General features: G+C 49.6%; 1 protein-coding gene across 1 annotated transcript; it reads right to left on the bottom strand.

Moving 5' to 3' along the window:
* Window positions 1-1,401: 1,401 nt before the first annotated feature.
* fan1 (FANCD2 and FANCI associated nuclease 1) lies at window positions 1,402-7,829 on the bottom strand (the record flags this gene model as incomplete). The annotated part of the gene is made up of 13 exons (XM_084452430.1): window positions 1,402-1,671; window positions 1,852-1,980; window positions 2,147-2,341; window positions 2,921-3,024; window positions 3,140-3,302; window positions 3,418-3,582; window positions 3,686-3,805; window positions 3,906-4,014; window positions 4,407-4,538; window positions 4,757-4,990; window positions 5,120-5,321; window positions 6,152-6,292; window positions 6,626-7,829. The coding sequence occupies 13 exons, from the start codon at window positions 7,827-7,829 to the stop codon at window positions 1,522-1,524; spliced, it is 3,048 nt and encodes a 1,015-aa protein (XP_084308556.1). The 3' UTR covers window positions 1,402-1,521.
* Window positions 7,830-17,379: the final 9,550 nt, after the last annotated feature.

The following is a 17,379-nucleotide window of genomic DNA, read 5'->3' as shown; positions in this document are numbered from 1 at the left end:
TCTCCAACGCCCTGACGTCAGACGCAGTGCTGGGTTCACATCCCTTCCCCCCACAGAATCAGAATCAGCTTTATTGCCAAGTAGTTTTTTTTTCCATATACGAGTAATTTGATTTGATCTGATTATGGTGCATAACAAAAAAACATAGTGCGAGGACAAGACAGGCCACTGAGGCCAGTGCAATATGTATATGTGTTCCATCATTGGCTTTGGCAGGTTGAACTTCAGCTGCCGCAGGAAGTCCAGTAGTTTCAGTCTGCTATGAAATTGTACTGATTGTGCACAGGGTACTAATTATAGTAACTGTAGTCCTGTCATTATTTTTTCATTTACTAAAGTAACATGAATAACATCACTAGCTATTAACCGCCCTAAACAAACACAACAAGATGAAAATAGCTCAGCCTCCCAGCACGGCACACCTCCTCACCAGCAGGGGCAGTGGCCCCAGAGGGGCTTGCTATACTCCGTACTAGTGTCCTGAATCTGGTGCATGTCCTTCCTGTTTCTGCAGTCTAATCGTCCTCCTAGGTCCTCACACAGGCATGCCTCGCAGGTACCAGACTCCATGTACGTTGCATGACTGACTGTGGTGACTCCATGTACGTAGCATGACCCCCTCTGTCTGTAGTGACTCCATGTGATGTGACCTCCTGATTGTGCCGACTCCATGGAGTGTGACCACCACCTCTGACTGTGGTGACAGGGACATCCAGACACACATCTTTCTGATCATCTGTAGTGACCGGACCGACATGAGCCTGTTCCTCTTCCCAGGGTTAGGGTTAGCCTCAGGGAGTCTGTTCCTCCTCCCATGCAGGCTCCTATGCGGGGCGTTCTCTCCTCACGCTCAGGGCGCCTGCGCCACGTGCCTCCAGCGCCTGGAGCAGATGTCCCATAGAGCCTCCGGCAGCATGTAAGATCCTCACCACAAGTTCTGTATGACTGACGTCATACTGGCTGTATTTCTGCCAAAGGTTATTGGCCATAACTCGAGACACACTTGATAAATATTCCCCGGTAACTAACAGAAAACTGTATCTCTCAGAGACGGACAAAAATGATACATCACACTCAAATCTGGTGAACCGCTCCCTCCTGAAAGTTTGACAGAAATTTCCACAGAAATGAACGTTCGATTTTATTATGTTATTAGACATCGAAATATTGAGAACTAGGAGAGCTATTTTAAAATTTGCAATGCGGTGTGTGGATGAGCTGTTGTTTCTTTCTCAGAACATAATCTGCAATTTACACTTCTCAAACATTCAGCTGACAATCTCATAGACGAGTCAGATTTCCAGTAGTAGTAGTAGTTGAAGTCATGTACAGTACTTTACTGATCCTCAGGGGAAAAGTGCACAATTGCAGCATTGCCAGTTTCAGTGATAACGGGTCGCCCTGAGAGTGGCAGTTCATGTAAGGATTCTGACAAAAGGCAGTTTCAGTTATGCTACACAATCTATCTCGAAGAGGCCAACAGCCTGGAAGAGGAAGCGACAGCCATGACAGGCGGCTCAGCTAGCGTGTGTCCTGTTCCAGACGAGAGCTTCTGGCCCCTGTGGCCGTTACGTGACACACCTCCACGTCGGCCCCCAGCCTCTGCAGCTCGTCCAACCAGATCTGCTGCTTCTGGGACAGACGGTCACTGGGCCCTTTCACCTCCACCAGCTGGGACAAAGACAAACATCTCCAGTTAAAAGTTTAAAACTTTATTGTCCCCGAGAGGAAAACTGTCTTTGGACACGATACATACAACAGTATGGTGCGGTGTATTAGTGACACAGCACACAAGTGTCCGGGTCGCCCAGCAGGGCGGCGCCACTGGAAGAGGTCACTGCAGTCAGTCACCTTGTAGCTGTGGTCAGAGGTGTTCCACACCACCAGGTCAGGCAGACCTCCACGACAGTGTCGGTAGTCCCTCGCCATCCGCAGGATCATCCCTCCCAGGAAGGCTCCTCCGAGACAGGAAACCAGACTCTGCCCAGGCGTGGAACAAAAAAATTAGTTTAACTCTTAATTTCGCCTGGGGATCAATTAAGTACAGCGAGACATATATATATATATACATATGAGAATCTGAATCACCCAGGATGCTCTAGGGGTTATCTATTGTATGGACCTCCACCCAGAGGTTCGTAGCTACCTGTGCCTGTTCCAGAGAAGAGAAGCGTTCCCAGTTGACCAGCGAGCACACGCGCCCTTCCTGTGCAGCCCAGGCCTCAAACAGGAAGTTGTGCAGCGTCTCCATGGACACCTTGCGAATCACCTGGACACGGCTCTCTATCGCCTCCCTCCGGTTGTCATAGAAACAGTCAGTAAAGAGATCCAGTGGACAGGTCTGAAAAAGAGGAGGTGCCAGACCCTCACTTTTTTGAAGATATCCAGTTGAACACAAGGGCATGTGGCATACATACTGTACTACTGTGACATATATACAGTATACAACCACCCCAAGGTCTCCCACACAACTTCCCTTCTCCATTCCCTACACTGGCTCCCTGTAGCAGTTCACATCCAGTTTATAACTCTGACACTAGCCTACAGGGCATTTAAAGGAACAGCCCCCTCCTACCTCCAGGCCATGGTCAAACCCTAACCCTCTTAAGCACCTATTGTATTTTCGATTGCTATTCTTGCACTTTGCCTTCAGCACTAGATTATGCTCTTGTTTTAGAAAGAAGATGCACTTGTGAGTTCTGGCAAGTCGTAGTACATTGGCTTTTCCTACATTAAATGCAATTATTGTTAGTCGCTTTGGATAAAAGCGTCTGCTAAATGACTGTAATGTAATACTCGGAAATGAAAACATCTAGCCTTACTTGGGGCACAGGATAGGACTAGATGGAAGCAGCTAGTCGCAGCCTTATGTTCCTCAAGCAATGAAGAGGATTAAGTAAGTAAGTACTGACATGTTTACCTGGTAGGGATTTCGGAAAACATCTGTAATCCCTTCCATGAAAACAATGTCCCATAACAGGAGACCAAACAGAGTAGAGAACGTGGATCCCTCTCCATGAATTCCTATGCAGGATGAATAGATTCAAAACAAAATTCACTGTGAATATTAAACATTATAAACAACATTATTAGGCACAAAGATATACATCTTAAAATGAAGTGCAGCAATTTACTGTGCCTTGGTCAAAGCCTTGCTGGCGGTAGTGTGCGATTGACAGCTCTTCCACAGAACACATCACCGTCGACTCGCCACTCTGCCCTCCGCTCCCGTCAGCCGGCATGAGGAACACAGACTTCCCCGTGCCTCCCTCATGAGGCAACAGCTGCCCGCGGATAGTCACCTGGACACCAACAGACCCAGACCAAGATAGATCAGCACCATTTTCACACACACAAAATAGGACTTTTGGTTCTGAAGAGGTGGTATCCTCCTTTTGACGTTCTAGCCAGGCTCACGTGAGTGACATCCCCGACATGGATGGTGGGCAGGTCTCGGAGTTGCAGGCGGTACTTCTTGAAGCTAGCCGACTCTTTCATCCTGACGGCCCGCTGGTGAAGGGACAGCTGGTGACCAGTCCGCACCAGGGGGTCCGACAGCCCTTCCCTGATAGCTGCAATGGCCTGGAATCACACCACAAGAGACTAAAATATATATTCCTTGATAATGCTTGGACCACAGCAGGGCATTAGTATTTTGAAATAGGTTGGAAAGAGTGACACTAACCTGCTCAGGCTGTTTGAGATGCTGCTGTAGGTTGAGCGCTAGCCTGTCCCACCAGCGCCCCCTGCTGTCAGGACAGTATACGGACTGGCCCAGGAGGGACCGCAGCTCCTTCACTGCTTCCTAACACAAACATGTGGCCGCACATTCAATTAATAATACACAACAACAAGAAATACTGTGCAAATCGCGTCTCTGGTATGTATGTGTGAAGTCTGTAAACCTCATAGTGACGTAGTCTCTGCAGGATCTCCACGCCCCTGGACAGGATACGGGTGTAGGTCCATCCCACTGTGAAGCAGCGTAGGAACACGGGCAGGCTCTCCTGGTGACTGCCCACACAGAAACGCAATTCAACACTCAGTCAACAAGCACCGCCATGCCTGGGTTTGGTAAATGGACTGCACTTCTATAGCGCTTTTATCCAAAGCGCTTTACGATGGCCTCTCATTCGCCTCCTCACACACACATTCACACACCAACGGCGGCAGCTGCCATGTAAGATGCTAGCCTGTTAATTGGGAGCAATCTGGGGTTCAGTGTTATGCCCAAAGACACTTCCTACATGTGGACAGGAGGAGCTGGGATTCGAACCGCCGACCCTGCGGCCATTGGACAACCCGCTCTACCTCCTGAGCCACAGCCGCCCTGCTCCTGGGTTTGACATCAGGGAGGCTTTTATACAACACCGTTGGATGAATATGAACGAGGTCCCCTGCCGTACCTGAGGTCATGTGTCTTCCTCAGCTCCTGCCAGACGGCCTTGGCAGAAGCGTAAAGCCCCAGGGCCTCGTCCCAGCGGCCTGCCTGCACGGCCGTGATCACCTCCTGCAGCGACCGCACGGCCGCCTCGTACCTGACATGATGACGGATGGCATGATTGAACACTCTAGGGCCTGTGTTCACTGAACACTCTACGGGAGGCAATACACCATGAACAGAATGTGTGCATCCACAATGTACAACACCAAACGCGTGCTAGAAATGACTGAAAACGTGACCGAAACGATCAGCGTCAACTACGCTACTGCCTCTCGTCCCCGTGACCAATGACCCGTTAGATCTGACCGCTACCTGATGAGGTCTTCTCTGTCCTGGAACAGCTTGGCGCCACGCTGCACCTTGTAGTCGGGGAAGGCCAGGCGGCCCGAGTTGACCAGCAGGATGGTGTAGAGCTGGCCCTGGCCGCCACCGGCGGTTTCCTCCTCCTCCATGGTGTCGGTCAAGGAGAACAGGAGGAGGACCCGAGAGAAGACGGCCCGGGGCCCGCGGTGGAGACGCACGCACGACCCCGCCAGCTGCTTGGCCCTGCGAGGTCCGAAAGAGAGGACAAAAGGCGCGGATAACACAGGGATTCCTCTAGGAGTGAACGCAACGTCAATAACGTATGACCAGAACCGTGCTTCCATCTACATTCAATAAATGCGTCATTGTCACCTTTTGAGGATGACGGCCCCTCTGCTGTTCTGACCCGGTGCCAGGGCAAAGAGAGACTTCTGTCTGCTCAGACGGAGGAGACTGTCCACCAGCTGCTGCTTCTGGGTCCCAGGACCACCGAGGTGGAAGGTCTTAGCCAGGACTCGGAGCTCTGGGGCAGGCAGCAGATCCAGAACCTCCCCCAGCTCCTGGAGGTCACGGTCTGTAACACAGAACAACAGTTAAAAAAAAAAAAATGTGTGTGGCTGTAAGCCAGCGCACCTAGGATAGCGTTTGTCCGGTTATCACTCCCTCCGGTCAATGTTGGCCTGCATTTCTCTGTTGGCACCACAAGAGGCAGTAGTCCCAGCACACCAAAATAAAGAAGGACACCAAAATCAACCCGCCGATCTCCACTGCATAAGTACTCCCACCCGGGGGGTCAGGGTTCAATGGGGATGATTTTATGGGACTATACCCCAAACCTCCACATGTTCATCCTTTCTCTCCGACCTTTACCCCTTGCCTTATAGGTCAGATCCTGTTCCAACCCCAACCCTTATTCTAACCCCAACCCACACTCCTTCCCTCCACAAGTAGAGTAGCGGTGAAAGCATTGGACTCCCACCCGGGAGATCGGGGTTCAAGACCCGGTGGGGATGACTATGTTATCATCAGTGTAACTGCTTTAGCCACTAACCGCTATCATTGATGTTATGGAAGCTGCTGCAAGTTGTTGTGAGCTCATGAGCTAACTGGCTATCCTGCTCTTATTGGGCTGGATTAGCATTGGAAGCATTGGAACTGATGTGTCCAGGCGACAAGACCTATCTTAATTTATCAGATTTTATTTAATGTCATTTCAATTCACAGCTATTTCAGTGGCATGACTAGCTTCCGTCCTACCAGTCCTGAACAGAAACAAGCCAGCCACGCACATAAGCCAGGCTGGACCTGACCTGGTTTTTACAAGGAAGGTAATTGACAATAAAGGTGGATCTTTGAATGACTTTGAGTGACTTTCCAAAGCTGACAACCCCAAACTTTACTCACCTGTCTGCAGGAAGCCGCCGTCAACCAGCTCTTGAACCACAGGTCTCAGATCGGCGCTAATTTCTCCATAGTCCAGTTTGTTTACCTGCAGCCATTTGAGTTTCCTTTGGAACATTCTCACATACAGCTTCTGTCCAGGGACTGTGAAAAAGAGGAAAAAAAAGAGGAAAAAATGAGGAATACATGTTTAGCCATATTAGCCATGACACTACATGACCCATACAGGGTAGACGGAAAAGTCGTGCACATCCAACATTTTTAGATCAGGTGCTGGATGAAAAATACAACATGAAAAACAAAGGAATCCGCACACTGCTGCTCCGATATAGTAGATATATTCCGTGACGTTTTGAGCCAAAGAAGGCGTTTATGTCCGAGGAAGAGCTTTTGTCTCGAAACGTCACAGAATGAATCTTTGTGTTTTTACATATGGTAACAGTACATGGACCTGCTGAGGAACAGATCCCCACGTACCCGAGAGCCTCTCAAAGCTGCGTATGGCGGCGAGGTCCTCCTGGTTGAACAGTGCCCGGTCATCCCCGTTCTCCAGCACAGCCTCCAGCACGGACACGAAGTTACGGAGGTAGTAGGGTAACCACGGTGACTCGGCCCCGCCCCCTCCTCCCTTGGCGCCCCCCCCCTCCTCCTCTTCCTCCCCTGTCAGACCGCTACCCTCTGGCGCCGCAGAGTCTCCGGCGCCAGACTCCTCCTCTGCGTCGCCCTTCGACAGAACGCCACGGGGGTCTGTGCTTTGTTGGTCACCCTCAGCCGTCCCTGTTAAGGGCTTGTTGTCATTGGACAGAAACTTGACCGGCTCGCCACTCTTCTTCTCCTCATATCTACCTTTCTTACCGAGGACCGAGGTCTTCTTCTGGGTTTTACTGCCATCTTCGGAGGCCTCGGCCTTCTTCCTCTTTAGTCTGGTCTTTGGAGCCAGACGAACACCTGGAGGGAGACGCCCTGACTGGGATTCTTCATGTTCCTTCGATGTACTAGGACTTTCTACTTTAGTAGCACTTCTTGGCTCAATAGTGGCCAGTACGCATGCTTTCTTGTCTTCTGCAACCACCTGGGGCAAGTCATTTTCCTTCTGTGAACTGCTCGGCTCCTCAGAGCTCCTCCCCCTCTCTGGAGAAAGCCTGTCGACCAAACTTGTTGACCGGGAGCCATCAAGGGACTTCAGGCCCTTTCTGGACAGCTTAGAGGACAGGCTCCCCAGGTCAATAGTCCTGACCACAGTCGTTTTGCTCACCTCCCGTGAAGCATGCTGAGAAGTACTCTGCTTTTTGAAATAAGGGCTGGTCTTGGTCTCTTCCTTGTCTTCCTTTGGACAGCATGCTGTTGTGTCCCGATCTGGGGCCAAAGGGGGTCTCTTTTCTGGTGACAATGGTGCCAACTTCGAAGCAGCACTGTAACTGGCCGAAACAGCATCATCACTGTTGAGTTCCCTTTGGAAGTTTTGACACTGTGTATCAATGTGTTCATTTATGTGAAATCTTGGGACCAACTCACCACACAAAGGACAAGCAAATTTAGGCGGCGGGGCATTGTTGAAGAAAGAGGTGATGAGGCTTGTTCCAGCACTGCTGCTCTTTCTGTCTTTCAAGCCTCCTTTCCTCTTTGTGACTGATAGACTTCTCTTGTGTTTTGCTTCGTTGGTGTTGAGTCTCTCAGCCATAATGTCTGAAGCTCCAGGTTCTGTCAGGGAAAAACTGTCTACGGATGGAGTGAGTTGCTGGCCATTTCATATCTCATCCTGAAAAAAAGATGCATGTTATGAGGAATATTGGTTATGTCAAAATAACGTTCGCTATACAGTTAGCTAGCAAGCTAACTGAATTGTGTGAACTAGTAGCTAGCTAATAAGCGATTTACTCCAGCCAACCTCAACCTACAATATGTTACCTTTTTAAGTGATAGTAGAATCGAATGTCACAGTTAGAAATTGTTCATTTTACTGGATGTTTTGATTGGTCCCATATTGACTTCTGCTACAGGCACCGAGCAGAGTGCGCTCAAAAGACTGAAGCAATCGAGCATGAGTTTCATGCAAAGAGACTAGAACAATGGATCACTAATGGATCGATTCTAGTCAGTTTGAGCCTATTATTTTTGTTGGATTTTTTTGTGAGGTTTGAATGGCAGAGAATTTGTTCTCTATGAGACATATTCACCATTAATTTGATCTTCATAATTCATGTCCAAGACCACTAACATTTTATCTATATGCATGTGATTTGTGTTTTTTGAAAAATACATTTCTAATTTTATCTTGATCTGCAACATGGTCTAGAATGATGAATTCTGATCTACTTACCCCATGCCAATTAGCCTATTATAACTAGTATTGCATCAAAAAAAATAATCTCTGATTTCTTCCCTAAAATGGACCGGTAGGCTTTCTCAGTGCATGGGCCACGACATCTCTTCTGGTGGGCTGCCGACCGTCCATGGAAGAGCTTGAATAGAGACGTGCATTTCTACACACGTTCCAGGGCTGTGAGCCTTTTCTTTAAAATTCACCAGATTCCGGGGCAATCTCTGTGATCGGACCTAAGAAAGCGCTTAAAAGGACCTAAATCAGTCGATGCTGGTAAGTCGCATGTATTTATTTGATATGAATGTATCGGGCATTTTAATTTATGTGTGGCCACATTTAGCTTGCCACCCGTCTTATCTAATGTCCCCAAGATGAAGATGTGTCTGTGGCACAATAATTGCAAGACCCCTTAAGGAACAATGTTGATCCTGATCAAACGCTACACGCATGGTGCAATCTCAATGAGAAATCATTAAAACCAAGGTCGTGAAATACATTTTAATATGTGACCATGTATCTGATAAAACCATAATTATCCAGAAAACGGGGGATACATCAAGATTAAATATAATTATATCAGAGGGTGCGGGACAAGGAGATATAGAGATGAATGTGCCTGTACACTTGTGTGGGATTAGTAACCGTGTACTTACAGTACCCCCTGCAGTTGCGGCAAAAGTTTGGCGTAATGGATTATCATCTGATTATTTAGAATGCTCAGAAAGAAAATCCGTCGTGAGAATATTCTACATTCACCATTGCTGCATCTGCAGCGTCAGAGGTTTCAGGACAAAGCCCCCTGTAAATAATAATTGCCCAAGAGTCACGCAATTGTACAGTTCAGCACTATGGACAGCTCCTGTGTTAGTGCGTATGTTGACGGTGTGTGATGGGTAATAGGCTATACTCAGGTCTTAGGTAGGGTAGAGAAGAGATGCTAGTTACAATATTAATTTAGTAAAATCTCTATGGAAGTGTATGTTCCCTGTAACCCCGATATAGGATTGTGTAGTCTATTCATACAAGGCGAGTACATGGTACACAGATTCAAGCAAGTACACAGATTATTTATTTATTATCTAATTTGTGCAATATTTCCATGATTTCCTGCAGGACTGAGGATATAGTCGGATTGTGGGGCCAACTATGGCTCATGGAAAGAGGCCTGGGACCATTACCAGAATAATGGGCCCCAGTTCCCTATCCTGCCCTGCTCCCGGTCCCTGTTCCACGGAAGAACCGGGCAAGGAACCGCAGGATTTGAGGAGCGAAAGCCCCAAGCGCCAACAACACCGCGACAGCAAGGAGCTGGACAAAAACGGCGTCTGCCTGACCCCTCCCGACCCCGCCAGCTTGCGCTCTCTCAGCTTCAACGGCAGTCCCGACGGCGCGGACGATGACGACACCTGCTCCGAGTATGACAACGTGGGTTCCGACGTGGAGCAGGACTACCACGAGGTTCTGCGCGCAGACGAAAAGGGCATGGACATGACGTACTACGCCCGCTACCCCGCCGAGGACGGTGGCCGTGCGGCGGCGGAGGGAGACCAAGATGCCGCCGACCGCTACCAACCCGGGCCTCACCACGGCACCGAGACATGTGTGGGACGACAGCCGGACGGAGGGCCTCGGCGCTCAGACCGTCAGCTTGGCCCCCTGCGTCCCACTGGCGCCGGAGACCAGGACAAGGCAGCGGAGGAGGGCCAGGAGCGTGGATATTTCCCCGACGGGATGGAGGAGAGAGAGGCGGAGCAGAGTGGGGCAGCGTGCACGGAGGACAACGCAAAGCACGGCAAAGTTCAGGGGCCGACCTCAGCCAAGCAGCAGGAGAAGAGGAGCGAGAGGATGAGGGAGGGAGAAGAGGATGACGGGGTGAGAGAGGCTAACGAGGTCTACTCCTCCGCCAGGAACTGTGGCGTCCCGGAGAGGCGCCGGAAGCCGGCGGCTGAGCTGACCGCCAGGAGCGCCAGGGAGAGAGAGAAGCAGCAGAGCAAGGCAAGGGGCCGGACGGGAACAGGCGAGGACATTGAGCGGACGGCATCGGAGATCAAAGTGGGTGCAAGCGGCGCCACTCGCCCCAGCCCAGAACCCCAGAGGAGCCGCAAACCGTCCGCCATCAGGACCAAACCTCGGACTGGCGGGGGAAGATCACACCCTCCCCCCAGTCACACTCAGTCCCAGACCAAAACCCAGACGCAGACCAAGACCCACAACCCCCAGACCAAGACCCAGACCAAGACCAAGACCCACACCCCCCAGTCCCAGCAGCGCAGGGAGGGTCCTCCAAGACCCACCCTGGAGCCCCCAAACGGCCAGAAGAGCCGGTCCAGAGCGGCCCACCCGCCCCAGGCTGTGACCGTGCACCACATCACAGAGCAGCAGAGGGAGCCGTCCGCGGACAGACCGCTGTGGGCAGAGAAACAGGAACAGGTAGCTGACAGGGCGTTTGAGACTATCTTGATCTCACAAGTTCACTTTCAGTTTCTCTCCGCAGATCAGTCCCCCTATCTTGAACGATTTCTCTCCAATTTTGTTTCGCCCGGGCCAATCATGGACTGGTCCTGACTGTTCCCCCCCCCCCTCCCTCCTCCCCCAGTAGAACGTAACCTCGGATTGGTTCCTGTGGAAAACGGTCTGCCAAGCAACGAGCGGTAACGTTAACGTTAGTAGAATAAACACAGGCATAAGTGCAGTTATTGCAAAAATAGACTCACAACATTTAAACAAGAGTGTGCACTAGAGTTTCTCGGAGGAAAAGCGATAACAAACGTAATCGCGATAAAAAAACGTTCGTTATCGCGATAACAAAACGTTCGGATTTGGCAAAAGTTTTGTTACGCTGATTGACTGAGGGAGTTAATCTGTCAGTACTCCCGTCCATTGAAATCGTTTAGGATCGGGAGAAAGACAGACTGATCTGCGGAGAGAAAGTGAACGTGAGCTCGCTCGATCAGGATGGTCTCATGAGGCTACCTTTTCTGTATCGTACCGTATGTCTGCTCACATCTGAACGCGTGATCTCTCCTCGCTTTGTAACAGACCTCTCAGGACGTCCCAGAGCAGACCCGGACCCCTTTGACCTCTCAGGACGTCCCAGAGCAGACCCGGACCCCTCTGACCTCTCAGGACGTCCCAGAGCAGACCCGGACCCCTCTGACCTCTCAGGACGTCCCAGAGCAGACCCGGACCCCTCTGACCTCTCAGGATGTCCCAGAGCAGACCCGGACCCCTCTGACCTCTCAGGACGTCCCAGAGCAGACCCGGACCCCTCTGACCTCTCAGGACGTCCCAGAGCAGACCCGGACCCCTCCGTGTCCAGAGACGAAGGCGCCAGAGGAGGGCAGCAACCAGCTGGAGGTGACCATTGCTGCAGTTCACAATACAGAACATGCATGGCTTTTGATCCATCTGTCTAGAATGTGAACTGACAAAAAGGCAAAAGAGCTGTGCGCACATCCAACCTTAGTAGGCCAGGTGCTGGGTCTTGGAGTACTGTACATACGTGAGAAGAGAGGAAAGATCCGCACACCGATTTCTGAAATCAGTGTGCGGATCTTTCCTCTCAGAATGTGAACTGAACCAGCTGGTCACTAATGGATGTATCATTTCTCTTCAGCAAACACAGGAAAAGGCCTCTTTTCCCAGCTTTGTGGACGGTACGGAGCACTTCTCTTCATGTGATTTATTGATTCCATATATGCTACAGTATCTGCCTGATGCACAATTTATTAACTTTGACATTTTTTGGTTGTTTCACAGTCCCAGGTCCCTGTGAGCCTGAAGATCTGATTGATGGGATCATCTTTGCTGCTAACTACCTTGGCTGCACCCAGGTGCTGTCTGACAAGAACCCGTCCAAAGCCATTCGCATGACACAGGCGCAGGAAGCTGTCAACTGTGTTAAGGTATAGCACTTGGGGGGCAGGGGCTGTTCTTCCATTTAAAAAAGTAATAATGCTTTTAAAAAGTGTTTTTAAAGCAATTTGTAGAAACACAGCTTTACTGCAGCATGTTTGTTTTGACGCCAGCTACAATTGCAGTGCACGTTTGAGCCACACGGTGGTGATCTTGCATGGTTTATATTATTTACTCGGGTTCTGCTGTTCTGTAGAGCCAAGATGAAGATTCTCAGATGGTGACAGAAGTGGACCTCTTCATATCCACTAAGGCGGTGAAAGTGCTGAATGCTGACACACAGGTCTGTAAATGTCAGCTCTCTTAGTCCAGTAAGAACTGGAGAGATAAGTCTGTGGATTGTGCACAATGATGTTAATCCCTCTTTATGTATGTCTCTTATTCAAACAGGAAACTATGATGGACAGCGCCCTCCGCACTATCTCCTATATTGCTGACATTGGGAGCATTGTGGTGCTGATGGCCCGGAGGCGAATGTCTCAGGCTACTTCTCAAGACTGCACTGAGGCTCCTCTCTCCACGTCAGAGGGTAACAGACAGTATAGGATGATCTGCTACATCTTTGAATCTGAGGATGTGAGTATTGGTAGCTTCTGATCGTCTGTCTATCTGTCCATCCATCCATCCATCTATCTATCTATCTATCTATCTATCTATCTATCTATCTATCTATCTATCTATCTATCTATCTATCTATCCTTTAAAATATCATTTGAAATAATTCCAACATATCTCCCTTCCCTTGTGCCCTCCCCCCAACCCAGCATCCCCTTGACAGAAACATAACCAAATATTTTTAAGGACCAGATCTGTTACATGTCTAGCACTGTGATTGTATTGAATGCGTAATGATTTGTCATCTTGGTTGGTCACATTAACCTGTGTGTTCTCTCTCATCTCTGTATTGTCGTCTGCTGGAGTAGCCTTTACTTTACGTTGAGTAGTTTTCCCCAACCAACCCTTCCCTTCTCGCAGGCACAACTCATTGCACAATCCATCGGTCAGGCTTTCAGCGTGGCCTACCGAGAATTCCTCCGAGCCAATGGGATCAACCCCAAGGACCTGAGTCAGAAACAATACAGTGACATCATCAATTCCCAGGAAATGTACAATGACGACCTCATCCATTTCTCAAACTCAGACAACTGTAAAGAGGTGTGATACTCACTTTATACACAAGATTGAGTTTTGATGGCAGGCAGTGCAGACCAGGAAGCTACTGTACCAAGCAGTAGATGATGATATTCATGGAATATGTATTAAACTCACTGGTAAAAGCTTTTATGCTTAAGTTCATTTTTATCTTAAAGCTCAGGGCTGAGTTTCCCAGAGGCATCGTAGCGCTACGTTCATCGTAAGCTATGGCGTTCATCATAGCGCTACGATGAACGTAGCGCTACGATGCCTCTGGGAAACTCAGCCTAGGACTATTACCCTTCCGGTTTGCAAAAGTACAGACTGCTTCCGGTGATAAAAGCATTACTGACAGCATTTCCTCATACCTTAAATGTAAAGACCTTTAAGATTTCCTCTCTTCCTCTGTTCACCTTCCAGCTGCACCTGGAGAAGCAGAAAGGAGAGAGCCTGGGGGTGGTGATCGTGGAGTCCGGCTGGGGCTCCATCCTGCCCACCGTGATCCTGGCCAACATGCTGAACAGCGGCCCTGCCGCCCGCTCCGGGAAGCTCAGCGTCGGGGACCAGATCATGTCCATCAACGACACCAGCCTGGTGGGGCTTCCCCTGGCCACCTGCCAGGGCATCATCAAGGTACGCGGGCAGCAGGCTCTGCTACCCCCCCCCGCCCCCCCCTCCCCGAGGCCTCTGCGGTCGAATGATACGGTCACGGCTCTTCTCTGTCCTGGCCCCGCAGTGGTGGAATGAACTGCCCACTGACGTCAGGACAGCAGAGTCGCTGCCAATCTTTCGCTGCAGGCTCTAAACTCACCTCTTCAAGAAGTACTACAACGATCCTCCCTCTTAAGCACCTATTGTATTTATATTTTGCTGCACTTGGCTTCAGCACCACATTGTGCTCTTAGTCACTTGTTTGGAGGGGAGATTCACTAGTGAGTTCTGGCGAGCAGTAGTACATTGACTACCTACGTTAAATGCTATTATTGTAAGTAGCTTTGGATAAAAGCACCTGCTAAATGACTGTAATGTAATATAGCGTAATGTAATGTATCGAGCGCCATCAGCATGTCGGTCAGCGGCTGCAGCTTCTCTGTCCTGCTCACTAATGGGTGTGGTAGCCGCAGGATATTCTCTCTCTGCCCCACACACGCGAGAGACTGGGCTCATGTTCTCCGTGCTCCCCTCCCAGGGTCTGAAGAGCCATGTGCAGGTGAAGCTGAGCATCGTGAGTTGCCCCCCCGTCACCACCGTCCTGATCAAGAGGCCCGACCTCAAGTTCCAGCTCGGCTTCAGCGTCCAGAACGGCATCGTGAGTGGGGATCTGGCTTCGGCCGCAGTCCCGTCGCAGTCCCAGAATATTCAGATAGGCGGTTTTGTTTGGTTGAATAGTTGGTCAGTCAATCTTTTGGGTTCTAGCTCTGGTTTTGATCCTTTCATTTCTTTGGCAACATACGTGTCCCTTGGCCTTGTGGCTTAATGGTGTCTCGTATGCACATTCCCTTATGCAATACATACCATTGAGTGCATCTTCACCCCTGGTCTGGTGTCCATTATTTACACCCAACGTGCCCAACCCTTTTCAAACCCAGTCATTTTATTTTACATTGACATTGAAGATTGAAATGAGAAGGGTGAGTGCTCCTAAACACTTCACCCGACAGTACTGGACATGCAGAACCGGTGGAATAATCCAGGCAGACTCTATATGTACACGGGCGTCTCCTGTCCCGTCTGCAGTCTGAACATCACCGCAGGCAGCCCCTCTCCCTCATCAACGCCTTCATCCCCTCCCGCCTCGACTACTGCAACTCCCTCCTCACTGGCATTCCCTCCCATTCCCTCCATAGACTCCAGATGGTCCAAAACTCTGCTGCCCGCCTGCTTACCCACACCCGGTCCCGTGAACACATCGCCCTTGTCCTCCTCACTCTCCACTGGCTCCCCATCAAACAACGCATCAACTTCAAAATACTCATCCTCACCTGCAAAGCTCTCCACCACCTGGCCCCCCCTTACCTGTCTGACCTCATCCCCCACCACCCCACCCGAGTCCTCCGATCCTCCTCCACTCTCACCCTCACTGTACCCTCATCCAAACTCAAAACCTATAGACATGGAGCATTCTCCAGAGCAGCACCCCGACTATGGACCTCTCTCCCCCAGCCTGTCAGAGACTCACCTTCACTTCCCATTTTCAAATCCCGGCTAAAGACCTACCTCTTCTCCCTAGCCTACGACCTTCCCTGCCCTTGACCACCTCCTGGGCCCCTGCCCCTCTCTCCCTCGGCCCCCCGGCCCTCCCTCTGTCTCCCACCTGCCCCAGCCCTCCCTCTGTCTCCCACCTGCCCCAGCCCTCCCTCTGTCTCCCACCTGCCCCAGCCATCCTGCCATTGTCTGTGCTGTTTTTCATGCTCCTGCTGTTGAATGTCTCTGCCTTGTTTGTTGTCTGTTGCCTGTTCCATGTTTGTTTTGAGTCCTTTTGCTCCTTTTGCCTCTGTAATGCGACTTTGGGTTTTTGAAAAGCGCTATACAAATAAAATGTATTATTATTATTATCATTATTATTAATGCTACTGTTTTCTCAAAAATGTGACGACCACTGGAGGTTTGGTCTTGATGAAGGGCAAGATCATTTTTCAGTTTTTTTTTTTTTACAGATTATGAAAGTGTAAATTGTAAGCTTTCAAATGATGCCATTCATTAAAATCTGCAAATATTTTCAGAATATATTCTTCTGTGAATGTTGGTACACCTGAAATCACTTTTCAGAGAAAAAGGGCTTCAAAGATTCAGAGCTGTTCACACTTCTCACAGGACATGGACTTTTGATGACAAAATATGACTATTAAGTGATCCTATAACTGTTATATTGAGTTGGTTCTTCACAACTTCAATTTTCGTACAGCTGTAACATGAAAAAAGTATTTAGCCCTCTAGCGCATTTTGAGGACTGCCTACAGTACATCAGGACCAAACCTCCAGAGGCGGGTCACAAATGATAACAGCCTTCATGTCAGTGGGTCTGTCGGCTTCGTCCCCAGATCTGCAGCCTGATGCGAGGTGGCATCGCGGAGCGCGGCGGCGTGCGCGTCGGCCACAGGATCATCGAGATCAACGGCCAGAGCGTGGTCGCCATGGCGCATGAGAAGATCGTCCAGACTCTGTCGGTTTCCGTGGGCGAGGTGAGCTGACAGATTCGATGACAACTGTAATGCCAGTTAATGTTCAACGCATCCTAAATCCCTGTTAGCATTCACATTATGTTACTGTACATTTACTCTTGAGGTGGTCGAGGTCAGATTATTGTATATAGTCTATATTTTTTTAGGTTTCACAATTTGTATAGTCTCTTGGTAGATTTCACATGTTTTTGCTGCAAATGAATCCTCCATCCACAAGCTCTCCCTCCTCCTGTCCTGTCCTCCATGGCAGATCAACATGAAGACTATGCCTGCGGTGATGTTCAGACTGCTGACGGGACAGGAGACGCCCGTGTACATATAGAGTCTGCCTGGATTCTTCCACCGGTTCTGCATGTCCAGTACTGTCGGGTGAAGTGTTTAGGAGCACTCACCCTTCTCATTTCAATCTTCAATGTCAATGTAAAATAAAATGACTGGGTTTGAAAAGGGTTGGGCACGTTGGGTGTAAATAATGGACACCAGACCAGGGGTGAATATGCACTCAATGGTATGTATTGCATAAGGGAATGTGCATACGAGACACCATTAAGCCACAAGGCCAAGGGACACGTATGTTGCCAAAGAAATGAAAGGATCAAAACCAGAGCTAGAACCCAAAAGATTGACTGACCAACTATTCAACCAAACAAAACCGCCTATCTGAATATTCTGTCTAA

Source organism: Borostomias antarcticus (assembly GCF_949987555.1).
Source record: "Borostomias antarcticus genome assembly, chromosome: 18".
Lineage (NCBI taxonomy): Eukaryota > Metazoa > Chordata > Actinopteri > Stomiiformes > Stomiidae > Borostomias > Borostomias antarcticus.
Note: the sequence above shows the minus strand (reverse complement) of the source record. Positions and strands in the feature narration are given on the sequence as shown.